The 19,011-nt window shown below is 47.8% G+C and overlaps 1 protein-coding gene across 1 annotated transcript in view; it reads left to right on the top strand.

The window, feature by feature from the left end:
* The first annotated feature begins 2,865 nt into the window (after nt 1–2,865).
* The window catches only part of ROCK1 (Rho associated coiled-coil containing protein kinase 1), a 109,587-nt gene continuing 93,441 nt past the window's right edge, over nt 2,866–19,011 (top strand). Inside the window, exon 1 of the mRNA XM_054394762.1 lies at nt 2,866–2,989. Within this exon, the coding sequence (XP_054250737.1) occupies nt 2,897–2,989 (93 nt within the window). The 5' untranslated portion in view covers nt 2,866–2,896. The remainder of the gene's footprint in view (nt 2,990–19,011) is intronic.

Here is a 19,011-nt window from a genome sequence, read left to right as displayed (position 1 = left end):
TAAGGGTGACCTTGCCCACTGAGCTGCAGACTCAGGCTCCCTCTTCCTTACTCTATTACAGACCTCATGAATTTTGCATTCTTCACAGCTAGGTGTTTCAATTCACCCTGATGAAGCCTGGCATCATCCCTGGATATGTTGTAATGTCTAAGCCAGGTGCCCAAGAGCACTGTGAATTAAGGCTCTGTATTTCTATGGATGATTTTAATCTTCTTTAATATGAGGACTGTAAGAAGCATTTTCTTTGTTAGTTCAGGAATTACTTGCTGCATCGCTTATGAAATGACTCCTGGCATACACCCTATAGCCAGCAGAGCACAGGGGTCATTCTCTTTGGGCATTTCCAAGAGTCCAAACTTTCCAAATCAAAGGGCTGTGAGAATAGGCAGCACAGACCAGGGGAAAGCAAGCAGGAGTGTAGCATTGCTGTAGCATGTATTTTTGCTTTGACTTTGCATGCTTCTCATTAGAAAACACAAACAAAGATGCAGGCAGCTGCAGACAACAAAAAGCAAAATACAGAATGCCCTCTCTTTTTTTTTTTCTCTGAATAAAACAAGACAGCAAGCAGCGAACATCCAAGACCAAACAGCTCAACACCTTCGCATTTTGCTGTAGATCATTTGTTTCTTAACCACGGCTTGGACAATACCTCTTAGTGGTTCAGGTTTGCTACTGGCAACTGCTCAGTGACCAGAGATTAATGGCTTGACATTCTCCACATAACTGTGATCAATCTTTGTGAAAATACAGCGGAAGGCAAAGAATTGAAGCAGCACAGCAGCCTCTGTCAAGCATCAAGCTGCTGGTCTCAAGCTGCACCAGGGGAAGTTCAGGCTGGATCTCAGGAAATATTTCTGCACTGGAAGGGATCTCAACTCTTGGAATGGTCTGCCCAGGGCAGTGCTTGAGTCACCATCCCTGGGGGTGTTCCAGTAGCTGTGGACCTGTGCTTAGGGTCATGGTATTGACCCTGCAGTGCTGGGTCGAGGATTGGACTGGATGAGCTTGGGGGCCTCTTCCAACTGGATGTATTCTGTGATTGTGTATTATTTGAAATAACGACTTTACAGAGGTTTCCTTATTCGAAGGAACGGTCCCTGCTGGAGTTTGAGAGTCAGGTTTAGACTGGCAACGCAAAGGCACTCTGCATGGCCTGTGTGTGTAATGCTGCATCCCTCTGTTCTTTCTGATTTAGGTGTACATGGCTCTTGCCAGCACATAAACTGGAATGCTCTAAACTTCTGGTACTGGGGAAGGTGCTTCTCTTTCCCCAGGCACACACCAGCACGGCTAGTAGGGATCTCTGGAAGTCAACTTCCCCAGGTCTCAGCCTTGCTCCAGCAGGGCCTCCTACAGCCAAAGAGGAGCGCCGCGGGCAGCCTGAGCGGGGTGACCCTGCCGGGCACCTGTCCCCTCGCAGCGGCGGGCACAGGCCCACCGTGCAGCGCCCGCCCGCAGGATGGCAACGCTGGGCTCCCGCAGAGGAAGGCGCGGGGAGCTCTGGGGCGCCTTCAGGGAGCCGAGGCATACGCAGGGCGGGCGACGTCCTCCCGGGGCACAGCCGCCTCCCCCAGCGGGACGCCGGCCGTGGGCTCGGTACACACCTGCGCCGGCGGGGCGCGGGGCCAAGCGGAGGGCCCGGCTGCGGGGGGCGCTACAGCCGCCGCCCGGAAGGGCCCGGCGTCCCTGCGGGCTGTCGCAGGCGCCCCGCCCGCCCCGCCGCCGCTCCGGGCGCGCCCACTCCCCCGCCCTTTCCTCGCTGTGCCTGGCGGGCACGGCGCGCCCCCGCCGCGCGCGCCCCGCAGGCCTCCCGCCCCGCCCCGAAGCCGGTGCCGCCCCGCGCATGCGCGCCGCGCCTGCCGCCCCCCCGTTCAAACAGGAAGGCGGACATGTTGGTGTCTCGCGCAGGTTCCCCTGCCGCCGGCCGGCCTGACGCGCTGCCCTCCCTTTGAGTCGCCTCCTGCCCCTCACGCTGCAGCCTTGGGGCGATCCTGAAGCTGTCCGGACTGTCGCCCCGTACGTGAGGCGGTGGAGAGAGGCAGGGAGCGGAGCCGGCGTTGGCAGCGGCGGGAGGCAGCGAGAAGAGGGAGAGGGGAAGCGAGATGCTGTTGCCGTCGCTCCGCCGCTGAAGTGACCTTTCCCTGCCCGCGGGAGGCCTGTGCGTGCCGCCCGGAGCGGCCGCCCGCCCTCAGCGGGCAGGGCACAGCCGAGGAGAGGGACAACCTGTGCCCTGGCCCGCCCCGGGCTCCCCCCGTCTGTGTTCATGGAAGGACCAAGCTCAGGGCGCTGAGACACGCCGCCGAGAGGATTTTCCTACCTGGGTGTTGTTTCTTTTCTCCCATTTTTGCCTTGTTGGTGTGCCTGCAGGCTTTTGCCATTTTTTTTTATTTTTTTTTCCCCTCCCCTTCTCTCTGTTGTCGCTTTTTCTCCTGGTTTTCCGGGAAAAGAAAGCTGCACTTCGGAACCTGGCACCAACCCGTCGCCGCTCCTTCAGGGCGAGGAGGAGGAACCGCTACGCTGGCTGCCAGGGCGGCTTCCCCGGCTGGGAGGATGAGGTTACCGAGACTCTGGGGTCCGAGCAGAGGAGGGAGGGAGAGGAGACCTGCTGCTGCTGCGGCCTTGTGAGCACTCCAGGAAAGGGCCTGCGTGGAGGAGGGGGGGAGCAGCAGCGTCGTCGTGCCCCCCGGCGCGGACTCTGCTTCGTCTCTCTCAGCGTGGGGGAACTCGCCTCGGAGACTTCTGTGATTGAAGGGATTTGGCAGGAAGCGCTCCCCAGCCTGGCATAGGCTGTGCGGTTTCTCTTTTGTGCTCACTTGTTCCTGTTTTTTATTTTTTCATTATTTTTTAACCTTACTTTGCTCGGGAATAAGGGAAACTTTTAATCTCCGGAAACATGTCGACGGGAGAAAGTTTTGAGTCTCGGTTTGAAAAAATCGACGTGACTTTAAAGGACCCCAAATCCGAAGTGAACGTGGACTGTTTGCTGGTGAGTAGGGAGCGCTGGTGGGCCCCCGGCCGCGTCTGCCCAAATTCCTTACCCTGTGGGACCGAATCTCGCCCTCCTGGCTGAGTCATCGCCCGGCCCGGCTCAGCTCCGCGCCCGTGCTGTGTTTGCTCAGCGCCGAGCGGAGGGTGCCTGGATGACTTTGTGCAGGGAGAGCGGCTCCGGTGCCAGGGATGCGCCCGCCCAGCCCTGCCCTAGCCTAACAGCCTCTGGCTCCGGGCTCTTTCTACAGCGGCTGGCACAAGGGGCGGCGGACGCTGTGTACGGAGGGGCTGACTCCCGAGTGCCAGTGGGCAGAGGGTGTCAGTAGCTGTGATACATCGATTCCAACAACTGTGTTTAAGAGCGAGGTCAGCGTGAGCTGCGGTTAGGCACTGCACCGCTGATTGCAGCCTGTGCAGCGCAGACGTTTGCAAATGCTAACGAATGACGTGTAAAACCCAGCCCTGTGATTAATGTGCCCTTAATGGGCAAACAGCCATGACAGGGGGTTAAATGCATTCTAAATTACTTGGTGTGCAAGGCTTGAGATAGAGGGCTGCTTGCTTATGGTTTCCTGCCTTGGTTATATCTGATGGTTCTATGGATTTCTACAGTGCGGCCGGTGTTAGAATTGCATCATCAGAAAGCAAACCAGAACATGTCCTGACATAATTCGATAGCTGCTTGACCAAAGCAGATGATATTTTATTTGTGATGATAAAAAGCACCTCCATAAAGCATGCATCAAATGCAGCCAGTTTGTTTGGGATGCGGCTGGGTGCTTAGCTGTGCCTAGGGATGCAATAAAATAGCACATTGCAGTCTGTGCAGTGCTGAAATAGAGAATTTGTTTTCCTTGTAGCAAGTGATAAAAGTTCTTTGGTGTATTTTTTTTAATGGCTGGCTGTTGTGAGATAGGAGAACAAATACGTTTGTGCCTAGTGGGGACTTGGACATATGGGTCTGGGGGAAGAGTGAGGCATGGGGCTGGAGATAGATCTTAATTCTTCTGCTGCATGGCTCTTAGCAGGAAGTTTGATTGACTGTAAGGTGGGAGAGAGGTGAAAAGACTCTAAGGAAAGAACCTGGACAAGTTCATGGTGTTTTGTACTCTGCTTGTTACTGATTTGTGGATTCTGAACTGTTGACAGGCCCAGCCTGCAGAGGTGGGGAATGGAGCTAACTTCAGTTGGCAGCTGGTCACCAGTGGTGTTCCCCACGCCTGAGTGCTGGGGCCAGCTCTGTTTAACATCTTTATCAATGATCTGGGTGAGGGGATTGAGGGCACTCTCACTAGGTTTGCAGATGACACTAAGTTCAGTGGCAGTGTTGACCTTCTGGAGGGTGGGAAGGCTCTGCGGAGGGACCTGGCCAGGCTGGATCACTGAGCTGAGAAGCAGCAAAGCCAGTGCCGAGTCCTGCGCTTGAGTCATGACGACCCCATGAATGCTCCAGGCTTGCGACACAGACTGGAAAGCTGCATGGGGGATATTGGTCCACAGCTGGTTGAAGATGAGCCAGGGTGTGCCCAGGGAGCCAAGAAGGCCACCAGCATGCTGGCCTGGATATGTAATAGTGTGATCAGGACTAGGGCATTGATTGTTGCCCTCTACTTGGGACTGGTGAGGCCACCCCTTGAGTACTGGGTTCGGTTTTGGACCGTCATTACAAGAAAGACTGGAGAACATCCACAAGGTGCTGGAGCATGTCCAGAAAAGGGCAACAAAGCTGGTGAAGGCTCTAGAGACCAAGTCCTGTGAGGAGTGGCTGAGAGAATTGGGGTTCTTTAGCTTGGAGGAGGCTCAGGGGAGACCTTCCTCTCTACAACTCCCTGAAAGGAAGTTGGAGCCAGGTGGGGGTTGGTTTCTTCTCCTTAGTAACAAGTGGCAGGATGAGAGGAAATGGCCTCAGGTTGCACCAGGGGAGTTTTAGGTTGGATATCAGAAGAAACTTCTTCCCTGAAAGGGTTCTCAAAGCCTGGCACAGGTTGCCCAGGGAGGTGTTTGAATCCCCATTCCTAGAGGTGTTTCAGAGAGGCAGAGATGTGTTGCTTGGGCCATGGTTTAGCACCAGATTGGGTAGAGTTAGAGAATGGTTGGACTCCAGAAAGAATTTTCCAGCCAAACCAGTTCAAACCATGAAAGTTTGAGAACATGGATTTGCATCTCAGATCTTAGGAATGTCCTTAAAAATAAGATGTTTTTAGGAATCTGAGATTTTGGAGCATGCTTTTAAAGGCAGCTTCATTAGAACCATGTTGTGGTTTTTCCCAGCTAGCCCTAGTTACAGATACTGTTCTTTAACACCAACTGAAGTGCAGCTTCTGAAGAAATCAGCTTGCTAGGTGCATTTGGGATGTTTGGTCACTGTATTGCCCTCTCTGCTGCCTGGACTTCTGTTTTGTTTCATTTCTCTCATCCTGAATTGGTTCTTGGGCTCTTTTCTATAGATTTTAACAATTCTAACACTTTCTAAATAGTTTAGGTGTTTTACAACCATTTCTTGGTTATTGACACTACAAACCTCATTCTTGGCACACAATATCTTTGTATATCTAATCTGTTGTCATCTATGTGGATATGTTATTAAGGAAGAAATCCTTAGGTGCAGGTTTAGTTGATGTGCCCTTCACATATCTTCCAAGTTGGAGATACCTTCCCTTCCCTGCAGCCCCCTGTTAAGGAGGGAGACTTGTCCTGATACACTGAAAAAGAAAACGAGATGATGTTTTTATGATCAGAGTACATCCTTTCATATTTTGTAAAACTCCTTAAATCCAACCCTTCCTTCCACCCTTTGATTAAAGTTGTGAATTGATGTTGCTTTTCATTGCTTTCACATTTCCTGAGCAGAGGTGTTAAGTAACTGTGTGTATCTGAGTGGTATTAGATGAGTAAATGATACACAAGCTCTTTGCAGCCAGCAGGTGGGATTCCATACAGGTAAGCTTAAAAGGCTGGAGATCCTTTAGACTTTTGGCTGTGTGAAAAGTCTCAGCAATGCCCTTGGCTTCTGTTAAAATGGTTTTTATTCTCTTTAGCTTGGCTTGGTTTAGCTTTTATTTTAACTCCTCTTCATCAGTTTATAGCCCCTGTAGACTGAAAAACAGGCATGGCAAAACCTTTCCACTAATTTTGTAGTAATTTGGGGTTTTGTAGCAGTCCTAAGCTAGGCTCTGTGTACTAAAAAGGTTCCAAAGTTCTGTGTGAAGTAGTGAGAGCAGTAAGAGTAGATGGCAGGGGGTGATGCAAATGAAGGTGTCACTGCTTCAGGAAGGTGAGCCAGGAGCAGGCAGCAAAGGCACTGAGGGGACTGCAGAAGTTCAGTTTACACACTGCAGGGAGGAGTGCATAAAGCCCATATGTGGGAGAGAGGTGGTTTTTTATATTGTTTTCTTTTTTGCAACTGTAATAAAAAACCAAGAAAACTAAGTTGCAACTGTCTGTAACTAAATTTGTTTCTTTGGGGCTTCTCTGCACTTGATGCAGTCCTGAAATTGTAGCTGAGTATCTTTTCTGCTGAGCCATGAGGAGGCTGAAGCCCAGGTTGTGTGTGAAGCATGTGCCACAGCACCCTGTAGTGCTGCTCTCAAACCATGGGTGCCTGAGGCTCCTACAGTCCTAGAAAGATCTGTGGAGGCTGAAGGCTGTGTTAGGTGGTCACACTGGGGTGTGCCATGAGCAGGTACTGGTGAATACCTCAGGTGCACTCAATGGAGCCCCTGGCAATGTGAGTAACTAGCTCTTAACTTGAGCATGGAGTCTCATTAATCATAGAATCACAGAAGGGTTTACATTGGAAGGGGCATGTGAAGGTCATCCAGTCCAACCTCCCAGTCAGCAGGGAGATCTTCAACTAGAGCAGGTTGCTTGCAGCCCCAGACAGCCTGACCTGGAGTAGTTGCAGGGATGGGACATCTGCCACCTCTCTGGACAACCTGGAACAGGGTCTCACTACCCTCAGTGTGAAAAAATGGCTTCCTTCTCTCCAGTCTGGATCTTCCTCTTTTGGTTTCAAACCATCACCCTTTGTGTCCTGAGCTTACTTCTACAACTTCTGGAATAAAACCTTTCTTATTTCTTATTCCACTTTTTTTTTTTACTAAATCCCTGGGACTTTGGGCTTCCAGGTTTTGGAGAGTGAGAAGGGAGGGCTCTAACAGGTGGCTGGATGGAGAACACCTTGGCTTGAAGCTGCCTCTGCTTTTGATACAACTGGCAGATTTTCATGGAAATGCTTTTTGCTACTCTCTTTGCTCTGATAACTCCCAAAGAGGTTTTTCCTGTAGGCATTTGAGTAACTCAGTTTAAGTACTTGGTCAATTACTTGAGTGGTAGATTTTTTTAAAACTTTGAACTTTGGTCTTAATCTTCAAAGATTTCAGATGTTTCACTTGTTTAGCAGTCCAGCTTCAGGTTAACTGATAACAGTAAACACTGCCTATGACAACCTCTCCAGAGGTTTCTGGATTTGGTGCATCAAAACCACACAAGGACAGAGCTCAAAGTCATAGAATAGTCCAGGCTGGAAGGGACCTCCAAAGCACATCCAGTCTGACCTTACCGCACTCAGCAGGGACATCCTCCACTAGATCAGGTTGCCCAGAGCCCTGTCCAGCCTCACCTTGAATATCTCCAGGGATGGAGCCTCAACCACCTCATGGGCAACCTGTTCCAGTGGTCCACCACCCTCATAGTAAAGAATGTTTCCTGATATCCAATCTCAATCTGCTCTGCTCTAGTTTGAAGCCACTGTCCCTGGTCCTGTCACTGCAGCCCTTTGCAAACAGTCCATCTGCAGCCTTCTTGTGTCCCCTTCAGGTATTAGAAGGCTGCTCTAAGGTCCCCTGGTGCCTTCTCTTCTCCAGACAGAACAACCTCAGCTCCCTCAGCCTGTCCTCATAGCAGAGGTATTCCAACCCCCTGATCATTCTTGTGGCCCTCCTCTGGACCTGCTTCATCAGGTCCATGTCCTTCCTATATTGAGGGCTCCAGAGCTGTACAGAGTACTCCGGGTGAGATCTCACTGGAGCAGTCATCTGTTTTTCCTAGGCCTATTGTGATTTCACTTTCAGCTAGATGAAATGTTCATTTGTCTTGCAGAGCAAAAGGTGAGAGGGTTGCTTCCTTGTTTGGGATCTGGAGTTCTAAACCTAATAGTAGTCTTCTGAGGACTCTGCAGTTGGATCTTTGGGAAAGTTTTGCTTTGTTTTTAAAAAGTGAAGAATGTAACTCCTAGTACCTTGATAGATAAGAACTTCTCAAGTAAAAACAGCTGTCAAAAACCACCTTCCCTGATACTACATTAACTATGCTCTTCAAATCCAATAAATGCTACACAGAGTTGTTATCTGAGAAGCTTTTCTTTTGCTGCTGAAGCTCCTGCATACAGAAAGCAGAGTTTGAACGTTTGCAGAGACTTGAGGATATTCTGAAAGAATATCTGAATATCTCTCCTGACTGAGTCTTTTTACTAAGGTCTGTAGTGACAAGGCAAGGGTCAGTGGTTTCAGACTTGAAGAGGGTAGGTTCAGGCTGGATATAAAAAGGAAGCTTTTTTACTACAAGGATGGTAAGGTGCTGGAAGAGATTGTCCAGAGAGAATCATAGAATCAAGAAGGTTGGAAGAGACCTCAAAGATCATCGAGTCCAACCTGTCACCCTAAACCTCATGACTATCTAAACCAGAGGTGGTGAATGCCCTATCCCTGGAAGTATTCAGCATCAAGTTGGAGGGGGCTTCGAGCAGTCTTATCTAATACAAGATATCCTTGCCTATGGCCATAGGAGTTGGAACTAGATGGCCTTTAAAGGTCCTTTCCAACCCAAATAATTCTGTGACTCTGTAGTTAGATCTAACACTTCTGTCTGACCTAGAAATAAGATTCTGTATCTTCAAGTTCCTGTATCCAGGCGTTCTATGCATGTTCATATTGCCTGCTGGTCACTAAGAATTACCAAGTGTGTAGGTAGATGTGAAACTAATGATAAAATCTGTAACTTGCTCTGTCAGTCCAAGGTGAAATGCAGCTGTAAGGGGGCATTGGAAATGCATTAACTCAGTGAATCCTCATTTCGGGTTGCACCTCTTAGGAGGCTTTGTGGTGCTGTATGCCTCTGGGGTGGTGCCAGTGGAGATGGTGGGGCTGTCAAAATGTTGGTGTTCAGTTCAGTGAGTGGCAGGTGTCACACAGCAGTGACAGGTAACTGACCCAGCACTGCGGTGAGGAGCACACCGAGAAACTAGAGCTTTTAGGGGAAAAATAATTTGGTTGCTATAAAAAGCTTTAATCAAGAAGGATAATAGGAAGTTGATGTTAAGGCATGTTTTAGCAAGAGGAATAAACTCCCCCCAACTGTGTAAGAGATTATAAATGCTCTTATCAAGTACAAATATTTGTAAACAATGCCCTTTTCCCTGGCAACTGCTGAGTGTTGGGAGTTTTTTCTTTTTTTGGGAGTGGTAGGAAGGAAGAGGGAAACACCTGGGATTTGTTTGTTGGGCAAATGGAAAATCAACCTGTTGGTCTGTAAAACTTTGCTGAGGATGAGGATAGCACTCATTGAGAACTTGGTAAATATTTGGAAGCCCTGTGAGCAAATGATCCTGGTAGCCTCAGAGCTGCTGCTAGGAGAGTTCCCTGGGATGTGCTTCAGCACTACATAAAATAAAGCTTTTTTATTTCTCTTGCTGAAGAACACTGAGATGTTTCTTAATACAGGATGTTTGTCTTGATTTTGAGAAGTCTCAAAACGTGATTAAAAACTTCAGGATTTTTTTTGGTGGATGTTATTTGATGCTGTTTGTGGAAACTCCTTTGTTATCAAGAAATTGAACTTCCAAATGGAGATCCTGAACGACTGAACATCCTCCTTTGAGAACCAGATTAGAGAATGGCCAAAAACTCTTCTGTCTTTGCCTTTGTCCAGTTATTCAAGCAGCAATGAAGCCAGAAGGATGACAAGACAACACTGGTAGGACTGTAAGTATTGCAGACAGCACCCAGTTGTAGCTCTTTTCAAGCAGTGCAGACAATGCCATCGCTTGGCTTTTGCATAGTCTGCTAAAATAAACTCCTGAACTAGCAGTAGTTGAACAAGAGCTGAAAGTTGATCTCTGTGAAGAATAAAAGTGGTTTGGAGCTCCTCTTGGTTGTAGAGTTTTGCTCTGCTGAGATGATTTGATTTCTGATCAGGTCCAGGGAAGGGCCTGAAGCACCTGGGCTATGAGGAGGGACTGAGGGAGCTGGGGGTGTTCAGGCTGGAGAAGAGGAGGCTGAGGGAGACCTCAGTGCTCTCTACAGCTCCCTGAAGGAAGGTTGGAGTGAGGAGGGGATGGCCTCTCATCCTTGGTGGCAAGAGACAGGGCCAGAGGAAATGGTTCCTGCCCCAGGGGAGGCTCAGTCTGGATCTCAGGAAATATTTCTGCGCTGAAGGGTTCTCAAACCTTGGAATGGTCTGCCCAGGGCAGTGCTGGAGTCACCATCCCTGGGGGTGTTCCAGCAGCTGTGGACCTGGTGCTTAGGGCCATGGTTTAGTGCTGACCCTGCAGTGCTGGGTCAAGGTTGGACTGGCTGAGCTTGGAGGTCTCTTCCAACCAGACATATTCTGTGATTCTTCTTGGGCCTTTCAGTGGTGATAGATATGCAGGCAGCATTGGCAGAGTATAGCATGCTGTGGTGCATCTTCAGTTACAGCAGCCTAGAGATGGTCAAGGCAAGCAGTAGCTGCTTGAGCTGCCTACCTACCCCTGTTCCCTGGGGGAGAGGCTGCACAGGATCAGTACCAACTCCTCACTGGGCTCAGTACCAGCTGACTCACAGGTCAAAGTCTAGTCTGGTACTCAAAATCTTGTGAAGGATTGGCTTTAGCAGAAAGCTCTCTGTCAGTATTTGTACAGTAGACTGTCATGGGCTCAGAGCAGCAGAGCTCTTGTGAACAGCTCCTGAAGGAATTCCATCTGCTGATTTCATCATTCCAGCTTTACCTCTCATTTCTAATATCCATTAATTTTGCTTTTGCTTTCATAGAGTTGAGGGATGTGGAAGTTTTCTTGTTTGGTTGTTTTGTTTTCAGTTGCATGGTCTGAGAGGAGGCAAAGACCTGATGCTTGGAAACCTCTGCAGAAAACACTACACAGACTAAGGGTTCATTCTGGGCTGTAGGTTGGAGCTACCTAAATGGCTCTAGCTTGTGTGTGTCTCAACTACAGAACTTGTCAGTGATCTGAAACACAAATGGAATATGTACTTGATTTTTTTTTTTTCTGTGGATCTTCATGAGTCAGAATATTCACTTAAGAAATGCTTGAATGCTGCTGTTTCTGCTAATAGTGAGTAATTCTGGCTGTATCTCTTAAGCGCTGCACAGAATTCATGGTGCTGCCTGGCATTCAGATCTATGAAGTGCTGAGGTATGGCTGTTCTCAGAGATAAGCTGCTGCTCCAGATGAAGTCTCTTGGTGTGAGGTATGCACATCGCCAGTGCATCAACAGGAGATGGCTGTTCTCCTGCCCAGTCACTGGCTGCCAGGAACATCCTGTTTCTGTGGGGGTGATGAGGGAGGAGAAACTGCTTGTGGTAGAAGCTGATGTGCAAGCTGTCAGTACAGCAGGCACCATCTTCCTTCAGAGGGTGGGGGACAGGATCCAGTATGTTAATTCTGGAGCACCTTTGACTGCAAGTGTAGTGACTCTGTGTTAAGGTACTTAGGAGCAGAGGAAACCTCACCAGCCAAGAGATGACAGAGAATGAGTGAATGGGGAAGGTCCTTTGGGGAGGAAGGAAACTGAAGGTAGGACAGTGAGGTTATGGTGGCTATACTTGCCCCATGCTGCGCTCTGCAGAACCATGTCAGTCACAACACGAGGCTGTAGCTGGAAATAGAGAACTTTTGGTGTCTTGATACTGTGCACTGCTGTTAGGGTTAGAGGTGGGGGTCATGGAATTTCCTCAGGAGCCCATGTTTGTTTTGAAATGCTGTTATACCAACACATTAACAATCTCTTCTGAGAAAGTAGCTTCAATTGTAGGCACACAGAGTCCTGTCAGTACTAAGCTGAGAGAATTTACTCTCCTCTTGCAAAGAGGGTTCTCCTGCCACTTCAATCTACCTAGCAGTTGATTCCTTGCTCTACAACATCTTCTGTGAGCTGCTGTTCACCTCCTTAAACTCCAGTTGCTACTTAGTTCAATTGGCAATTAAACAATTGCCAGCATTTTGGTGGCCTTGGGACTGTTCAAGCTTACTATTACATGCTGTATATTGTCTGTTGTAGGAATGCAAGGCCAAGAAGGGTGCCAGCCAAGTGCCAGACTTACTAGGACTTGAAGTTTCTACTCTGCTAGTATTGGCAACAGCCATTGTGGCTTCCAAAACAGGCTTCTTGTGGCCAGCACCAGCAGAGATGGTGATGGAAAGAATAAAATGCCATGGAGAGCTGTGGAGGGAAAGCTGAACTCCTGGTGTGATTTGTGTTTTGTTGGGTTTGGGTTGGGGCTTGTGGGGTTTGTTTATATTTAAGATTCACTGCAGTTGGGGTTGGAGATGTCATTAAGAAGTTGGGCACTCTGTGGAGAACAGATTAGTCTGCTTCCTGGAAGAGCTTTTGGCTGTTTTGGCCTTTCATACCCCCAAACCATTTTGTGTGTGAAGTTTCTGGACACCTTCAGGTGTTTGGAGGGGCTTCTAGCTTGTAAAGTCAGACAGTTGGAGTAATCTTCCAAACTGTTCACACTGTGACTCTGAAACAAGCTCTGAGGACTCTTGTAAGGAAGGCTGCACTCAGGAAGATCCTGGGTGGGTTATCTAAGGAACAGAGCTGTAACAGAAGGTCTTGTATCGAGTAACTTGCACACACAGAGCTGCTCATTGATTCCACTTGGCAGGTTGGATTGAGTTAGGAACAAATTAAAAGTCTCTCTTGTTTTTAATTGTTGATGAGTGTTAGGTCGGAGGAGTCTGGAATGTTCTGTTGTTTCTTTTCTGTGCTAAAATGCTTTTGAGCTCTCATCACAAATTTTTATCCTCCTTGATGTGCTGTGTACATAACAGCTCTATGGGCTGGAGATGTCAGCAAAGATACCATTTAGAGGAGAAATGGGACTGTTAAACTGCTGCTGAGGCTGCTTCAATTCTGGACCTGCAGCTGTAAAGATTCTTCTGTGCAGTGCCGCTGACTTTGGCCCACGTCAGGAAAGAGTTGGGATGGCTGCACTGTTCCTGACCTTACCTTTCCTATTGCACGTGACAGCTTCCCCTTTGGGCTTCCAGTAAAGAAGGGAGTCAGAGCAGCTTCATCTTTGTAGAAATAAGTTTCTGGTATAGTTCATTGGAGAGAAGGGTCTGAGAACCACACATTCGAGGGGAAACTAAAAAGGAAGTTTTTTCTGTCCCCTTTTTAATTGCAGTTTGACATACTGATAGCCGTGATCAGGAGTAAAAAAGTTGGTTACAGCCCTGTACCTTGCAGGCTGGGAGGTTTCTTTCCAAGTTTCTGATGCCCTGGGAGTAGAAATGTTTTAGTTTTCAATTGAAGGTTGAACCAGAATAAGCAGCTGAAGATTTTTCCTTCGAATCAGGCTGGTTTGTGAGCGGTTGACTAACTGCACCAAAGCAGCACATCTTTCATTGTCTCTCCTCCTGATGCGTTTCAACATCACAAAGCTCACCTGTCAGTGCAGTCCGTGGCTGCCTTTTCTGGTAGGAGATAGCAATATCCAGCAAAGGTGTGGTGTAGAAACAAACTGATGAAAGGGTGAGCTTCCTTCTGCAGAAGTTACAGTCATGGCTTCACGTTTAATTAAAAAACTAAATCTCACAGAGTGCTGGGTTAGCAACAATGGGGAAAGAACAAAAGAGATGTCTGAGTGCTGTCTACAACTACCTGAAGGGAGGTTGTAGCCAGGAGGGGTTTGGGCTCTTCTCCCAGGCAACCAGCACCAGAACAAGAGGACACAGTCTCAAGCTGTGCCAGGGGAGGTTTAGGCTGGAGGTGAGGAGAAAGTTCTTCACAGAGAGAGTGGTTGGCCATTGGAATGTGCTGCCCAGGGAGGTGGTGGAGTCACCATCCCTGGAGGTGTTCAAGAGGGGATTGGACGTGGCACTTGGTGCCATGGTTTAGATAGTCATGAGGTGTAGGGTGACAGGTTGGACTCGATGATCCTTGAGGTCTCTTCCAACCTTCTTGATTCTTGAGTTTTTGAAGAAGGACTTTCAGGAGTAATCTATTTTCACCAAATATATTTATTTTCTCAGGAGCTGGGATCAATGGGACCCCTTTCATACCAACTGAAAGAGTCTTCTTGTTCTAATAAGTAACTTGCACCTTTGAGCTAAAGCTCATACTTAAGGTTAGACAATATTCTGTAGCTCCGTTTGCCTTGGAATTGTATCATGATGTAAACCCAAGGTTTTCAGGAATGAAGCGCAGCTTATCCATGCTAGAACTGTAGAAATGAGCTGGGTTATGGGCCAAGCCTCCTTGCTTCATCTAGAGCAGAATGGAAACAGTGCTAACTAGAAGAGCTCATGCTTAAGTTGGGCAAGACACCCATGGCCTCAACTCTGCAAAACATGAGGCACTTAATTTTTTGATACAGAAGTATACTTGTAGCAAGATCTCATATTAGTCGCTGTTCAGATCTGTTCATTTCTGCCTCATTTCTACTGCAGAGGTAAAGAAGTAATGAAGCTCTGATGCATGGAGGAGTGGCAGCTGACTGGGGAGATGACAACAGAAGTGTTTTTGTCACTAATGCCAATCCTGGCTGTTCATAGGCTTTCGAGTCAATTCTTAACTTGTGCAGTGGCCATTTGCCTGCCACAAATTAATTCATTCTTAGTAGTTCTAAAAACTGCTGGTTATAGAAACACAGAATAGATTGGGTTGGGAGGGACCTCCGAAGATCATCCAGTCCAACCCCTCTGCACTCAGCAGGGACATCCTCTACTAGATCAGGTTGCCCAGAGCCCTGTCCAGCCTCACCTTGAATATCTTCAGGCATGGGCCCCAACCAGCTCTGTGAGAAACCTGTTGCAGTGTTCCACCACCCTCATGGTGCAGAACCTGTTCCTCACATCCATATAAATCTGCTCCTCTCTAGTTTGAAACCCTTGTCCACTTGTGGAAAGTTCAGTCATTCCATTTCAATCCTTTCCCTTGTTTGAGTGCAAATCAAATTTCACCTAAAAAAACCAGAGAAGTTGAAATCAAAATTGTTGTGCCATGTTGTCCTCTTCTTCTCCTGCTTAGTAAATGAAATACCAACAAAGAGGGAGCATCAGTGCAATATCAGACTGTTGATGCTGTGCAGAACACAAAATAGATTTTGCTTGTGGGGGTGATGGTACAGTACAGGAACCAAAGAAAACTGCTTTGTGTAGAAGGAAATCAAACCATGCCTGTCCTCAAGCTTTAAACACAAATAGGAGGTGTGGGAAATGAGCAGAGAAATTAGGCAGATTCTAATTAAAGATGATTTGGGGTTTGGAATTGTTTATTTGGCCTATGGTGACTGAAGTCAGGGCTTCCTGATTTCTTCAGGCTTTTCGTGTGGCTGTTTTGAATTTCTGTTTCCTGCATCTAAAATAAGGAAGTGCTTCCCCCACCTCCCCCATCTGTGGTTTCGATGGCATGGAGGCCAGCTACTGGTGTCCTTTTGGTCAGAGGCAGGGTAATTTCACTGCTATCACCATGTTGTTTGATAAACACACAGCAAGCTTCCAGCACAAGTCTAGCAAATACACCCCAAAACCTCCCCAGGAAGACTCTTCAAACTGTGTGGAAAGGAAGGCTCTTTTCAACAGCAGTGAAGATGCAGTGCTGGTCTGGGCTGTCAGAATAGCAGCCTCTGCTCTCAGGTGCTAAAGGGTTGTATTTCTCTAGTCACAGATATTCCTGGAGATAAACTGTGGAAAGTTTTGTCTGAACTCAGACTTCTGACTGCAAGATACTGTTTTTTTAAAAAGTGAAACTATTTTTTCTGTTTGTTGGTGTGTATTAGTACCTGAGCCTAAAAATCACTTTGCTTCAGTATCAGTCAGTTTTTACACTGCCTTAACTTCTGTAGGTGCATGGGAACCTTGGTGTTTATAATGCTGATCGGTCTGTGGCTTTGCATAGATTCTCTGGTGGAGATTTAGTGTATTTTCTGGGGGAGTGGGGGTTGGAGACAAGCTAAGGGCTTCATGAAATTGGGTGCTTTTTATGAAAAAGGTGCAGTACTGCCTGGCTGAACTCTGGTGTGTGTGTGTGAAGCTGTGAACATGAAGATACGTGCATTTCAAACTGCAGCTAAACTTAAAAACTGCATTATCAAATCCTCAGCTGGTCATGGTCAGTAGTAGAACAGGAGGCTGGTCCTGTTTGCCATAGTTTCCAGTAGTGAAGTTGTAATCACTGGAGGAAATGGGGAGAGAGCACTAAAATGTTCTATTGACCTGAACAGTTTGAGGGTTATAATGAGGCTCATTAGGTCTCTGAAATAATTCCCCTTCTTGCTAGCTCTCCACGGTAAGCAGGTGGCGTTCTGTGCTAACCGATGCTCACACAACTGTGCCTTGCCTTTTATTTCTGAAGCTGTGCTGCCCCAGCTTTCAGGAGAGCCTTTCTGGGAAAAGCTTCCTTAATCACTTGGGATAATTAGGTGAATGGATTGGCTAGAAGGAAAGATTTATTTAGTGCATTCATGCCACTTACACATACCCATATATGAACATGGGTATGATGAAAAAGGTGCAATCCTGGCATGCATAAACTCCCTGCAAATTCAATGGAAGTGCTCTAAGCATCAAATGAATCCAGTTTTTGTTTTCACTACTGTGAAATTACAATTTCCTGCTCTAGGTTTTGTTAGAAGGAGCTAAGAATATTTCTATGTCCTGTGTGATGCGTCCAAAATGGTACAAGAAATTGTCTGCATGAAGTTTGGCAATTTGTAGTTGAAATAGGGTTAGTTTTAGTGAGGCATCAAATGTACTATTTATAAAACTCATAAGGTCTTTCGATGGTCAATGGTTTTTACTTAGGCTGGCAACCTGTCACAAATGGGATCTCCCAGAGATGAATACTGGACCTCCTTGTCCCCTTCCTGAAGGGACCGTGAGATTGAAAGCAGCCTCACCAAGTCTGCTGATGACACTAAACTGGGTGGTGAAGTGGCTGCTTCATCTGAGACCTGGACAGGTTATAACAGTGGGCACATAGGAACAGTGTGAAAGTGAGCAAAGACAAGTGCAAAGTCTTGCACTTGGGATGACAGAACCGAAGAGCCCAGTGCAGGCTTGGATCTGTGTGACCAGCAGTAGCCTTGCTGACGTGCAGCAAGCAGAACACAGCTTTGCTAGCAGAGAGAGAGGCATGAGCAGCCCCCTCAGTCCTGGTCAGGCTACACCTGAACTGTGTCTGCAGTTGAAGGAAGATACAGATTGGAGAGCGTCTAAAGGAGGATGGCAAAGATGATTGAAGGACTGGAGAACCTCCCTTATAAGGGAAGACTGAAGGAGCCCCCCTGCAGAACGCCTTGTGGGCCACTTTCTCAGTATTTGAGTACCTGAAGGGTAGCTACAAAGAGGATGGAGTCATGCGGAGAAGAATAGGGACAATGAGCAGAAGTTGCACTGGGCAAGGTTTTCTGTTTCCAGAAGAAGTAAACTTTTGACAGCATCAACAATCGATCCCTGCACAGCCTGGCCAGGGATGTGGCAGAGGCCCTGTTGCTAGGGGGTTTCACTGAGGTTCCCTTTTCCATTTAAGGTTGGACCAGGTGTCCTTTTGAGGCCCCTTCAATCTGGGCTGTTCCATGGTCCTGTGATTCTCAAACTTTTGAGGAAATACCTGTTTGATCTACCCCTGGTCTATTTCTAGCGTGGGTTTCAAAGCATCAGTGAAGTTCCTGACTCAGTTTAAAGATCTGTTTGCAGCAGGGTTAGTTATTGCCACTGCCGGCACCTAGTGGAGGTACAAAGTGCTCTCAGATGTAGCTGTCAAGGGCCCATTTCCTGAGGTGACATGATACAGGATATGCCATCTGCTGAGCAGCACAGAGTTGGTGTGTTTGGCTTCTAACTTCAGGCCTGGTCAGAGCAGAGCAAAGGGAACAGACTTAAGAGAAAAATCATTAAATTTAGTGGTGTGGAAAAGTGGAGGAAACTCAACCACAGAATCATAGAATTGATTGTTGTGGTTGGAAAAAACCCTTTAAGATCATGAAGTCAAATCATCCTCTAATTCTACCAAGGCTGGGGCTAAACCATGGCCCTCAGCCCCTCTGAAATATCTCCAGGGAGAGGGATTCAGTCACCTCCCTGGGCAGCCTGTGCCAGTCTTTGAGAACCCTTTCAGGAGAGAAGTTTCTTCCAACCTAAACCTCCCCTGGCTCAACCTGAGACTTTCTCCTTCTTCTATCACTTGTTCCTAGGGAGAAGAAACCAATCCCCACATGGTTCCAACCTCCTTTCAAGGAGATGGTCTCCCCTCAGCCTCCTTTTTTCCAGTTCCCTCAGCTGCTGAATGCCCACACAACAAATCTGGTTTCTAAATGGACAAAAATATAAGCTACTGTTAGATATTTTCTTAAATATTTTTCACCCTAAATGGCAACCATGAATTGCCATTTTCTGGTGATGTACAATACCTTTCAGGGGAAGATGAACTCCTTGGAAGCAGTTAAAAAAACAACTTTCTACAACATTCTCCCCTGGAGCCAGCAGTGCCCTCCTGTGCCCCAGCAGGCAGCTGTGTGGGCAGCAGGGCAAGAGAGGGGATTCTGCCCCTTGACTCTGCTCTGCTAAGACCTCACCTCCAATCCTGCCTCCAGTTCTGGTGTCCCCAGCATGAGAAGAGCACAGACAGTCCAGAGGAGGCCACAAAGATGATCCAAGGGCTGGAGCAGCTCTGCTGTGAGCACAGGCTGAGGGAGCTGGAAGTGTTCAGCCTGGAGAAGAGAAGACTCCAGGGGGACTTTGGAGCTGCCTGCCAGTACCTGAAGAGATCCTTCAGGAAGGCTGCAGAGGGACTTTTC

Source organism: Indicator indicator, chromosome 31 (genome assembly GCF_027791375.1).
Source record: "Indicator indicator isolate 239-I01 chromosome 31, UM_Iind_1.1, whole genome shotgun sequence".
NCBI classification, from domain to species: Eukaryota; Metazoa; Chordata; class Aves; order Piciformes; family Indicatoridae; genus Indicator; species Indicator indicator.
This window is presented reverse-complemented; position numbering and strand designations above follow the sequence as displayed.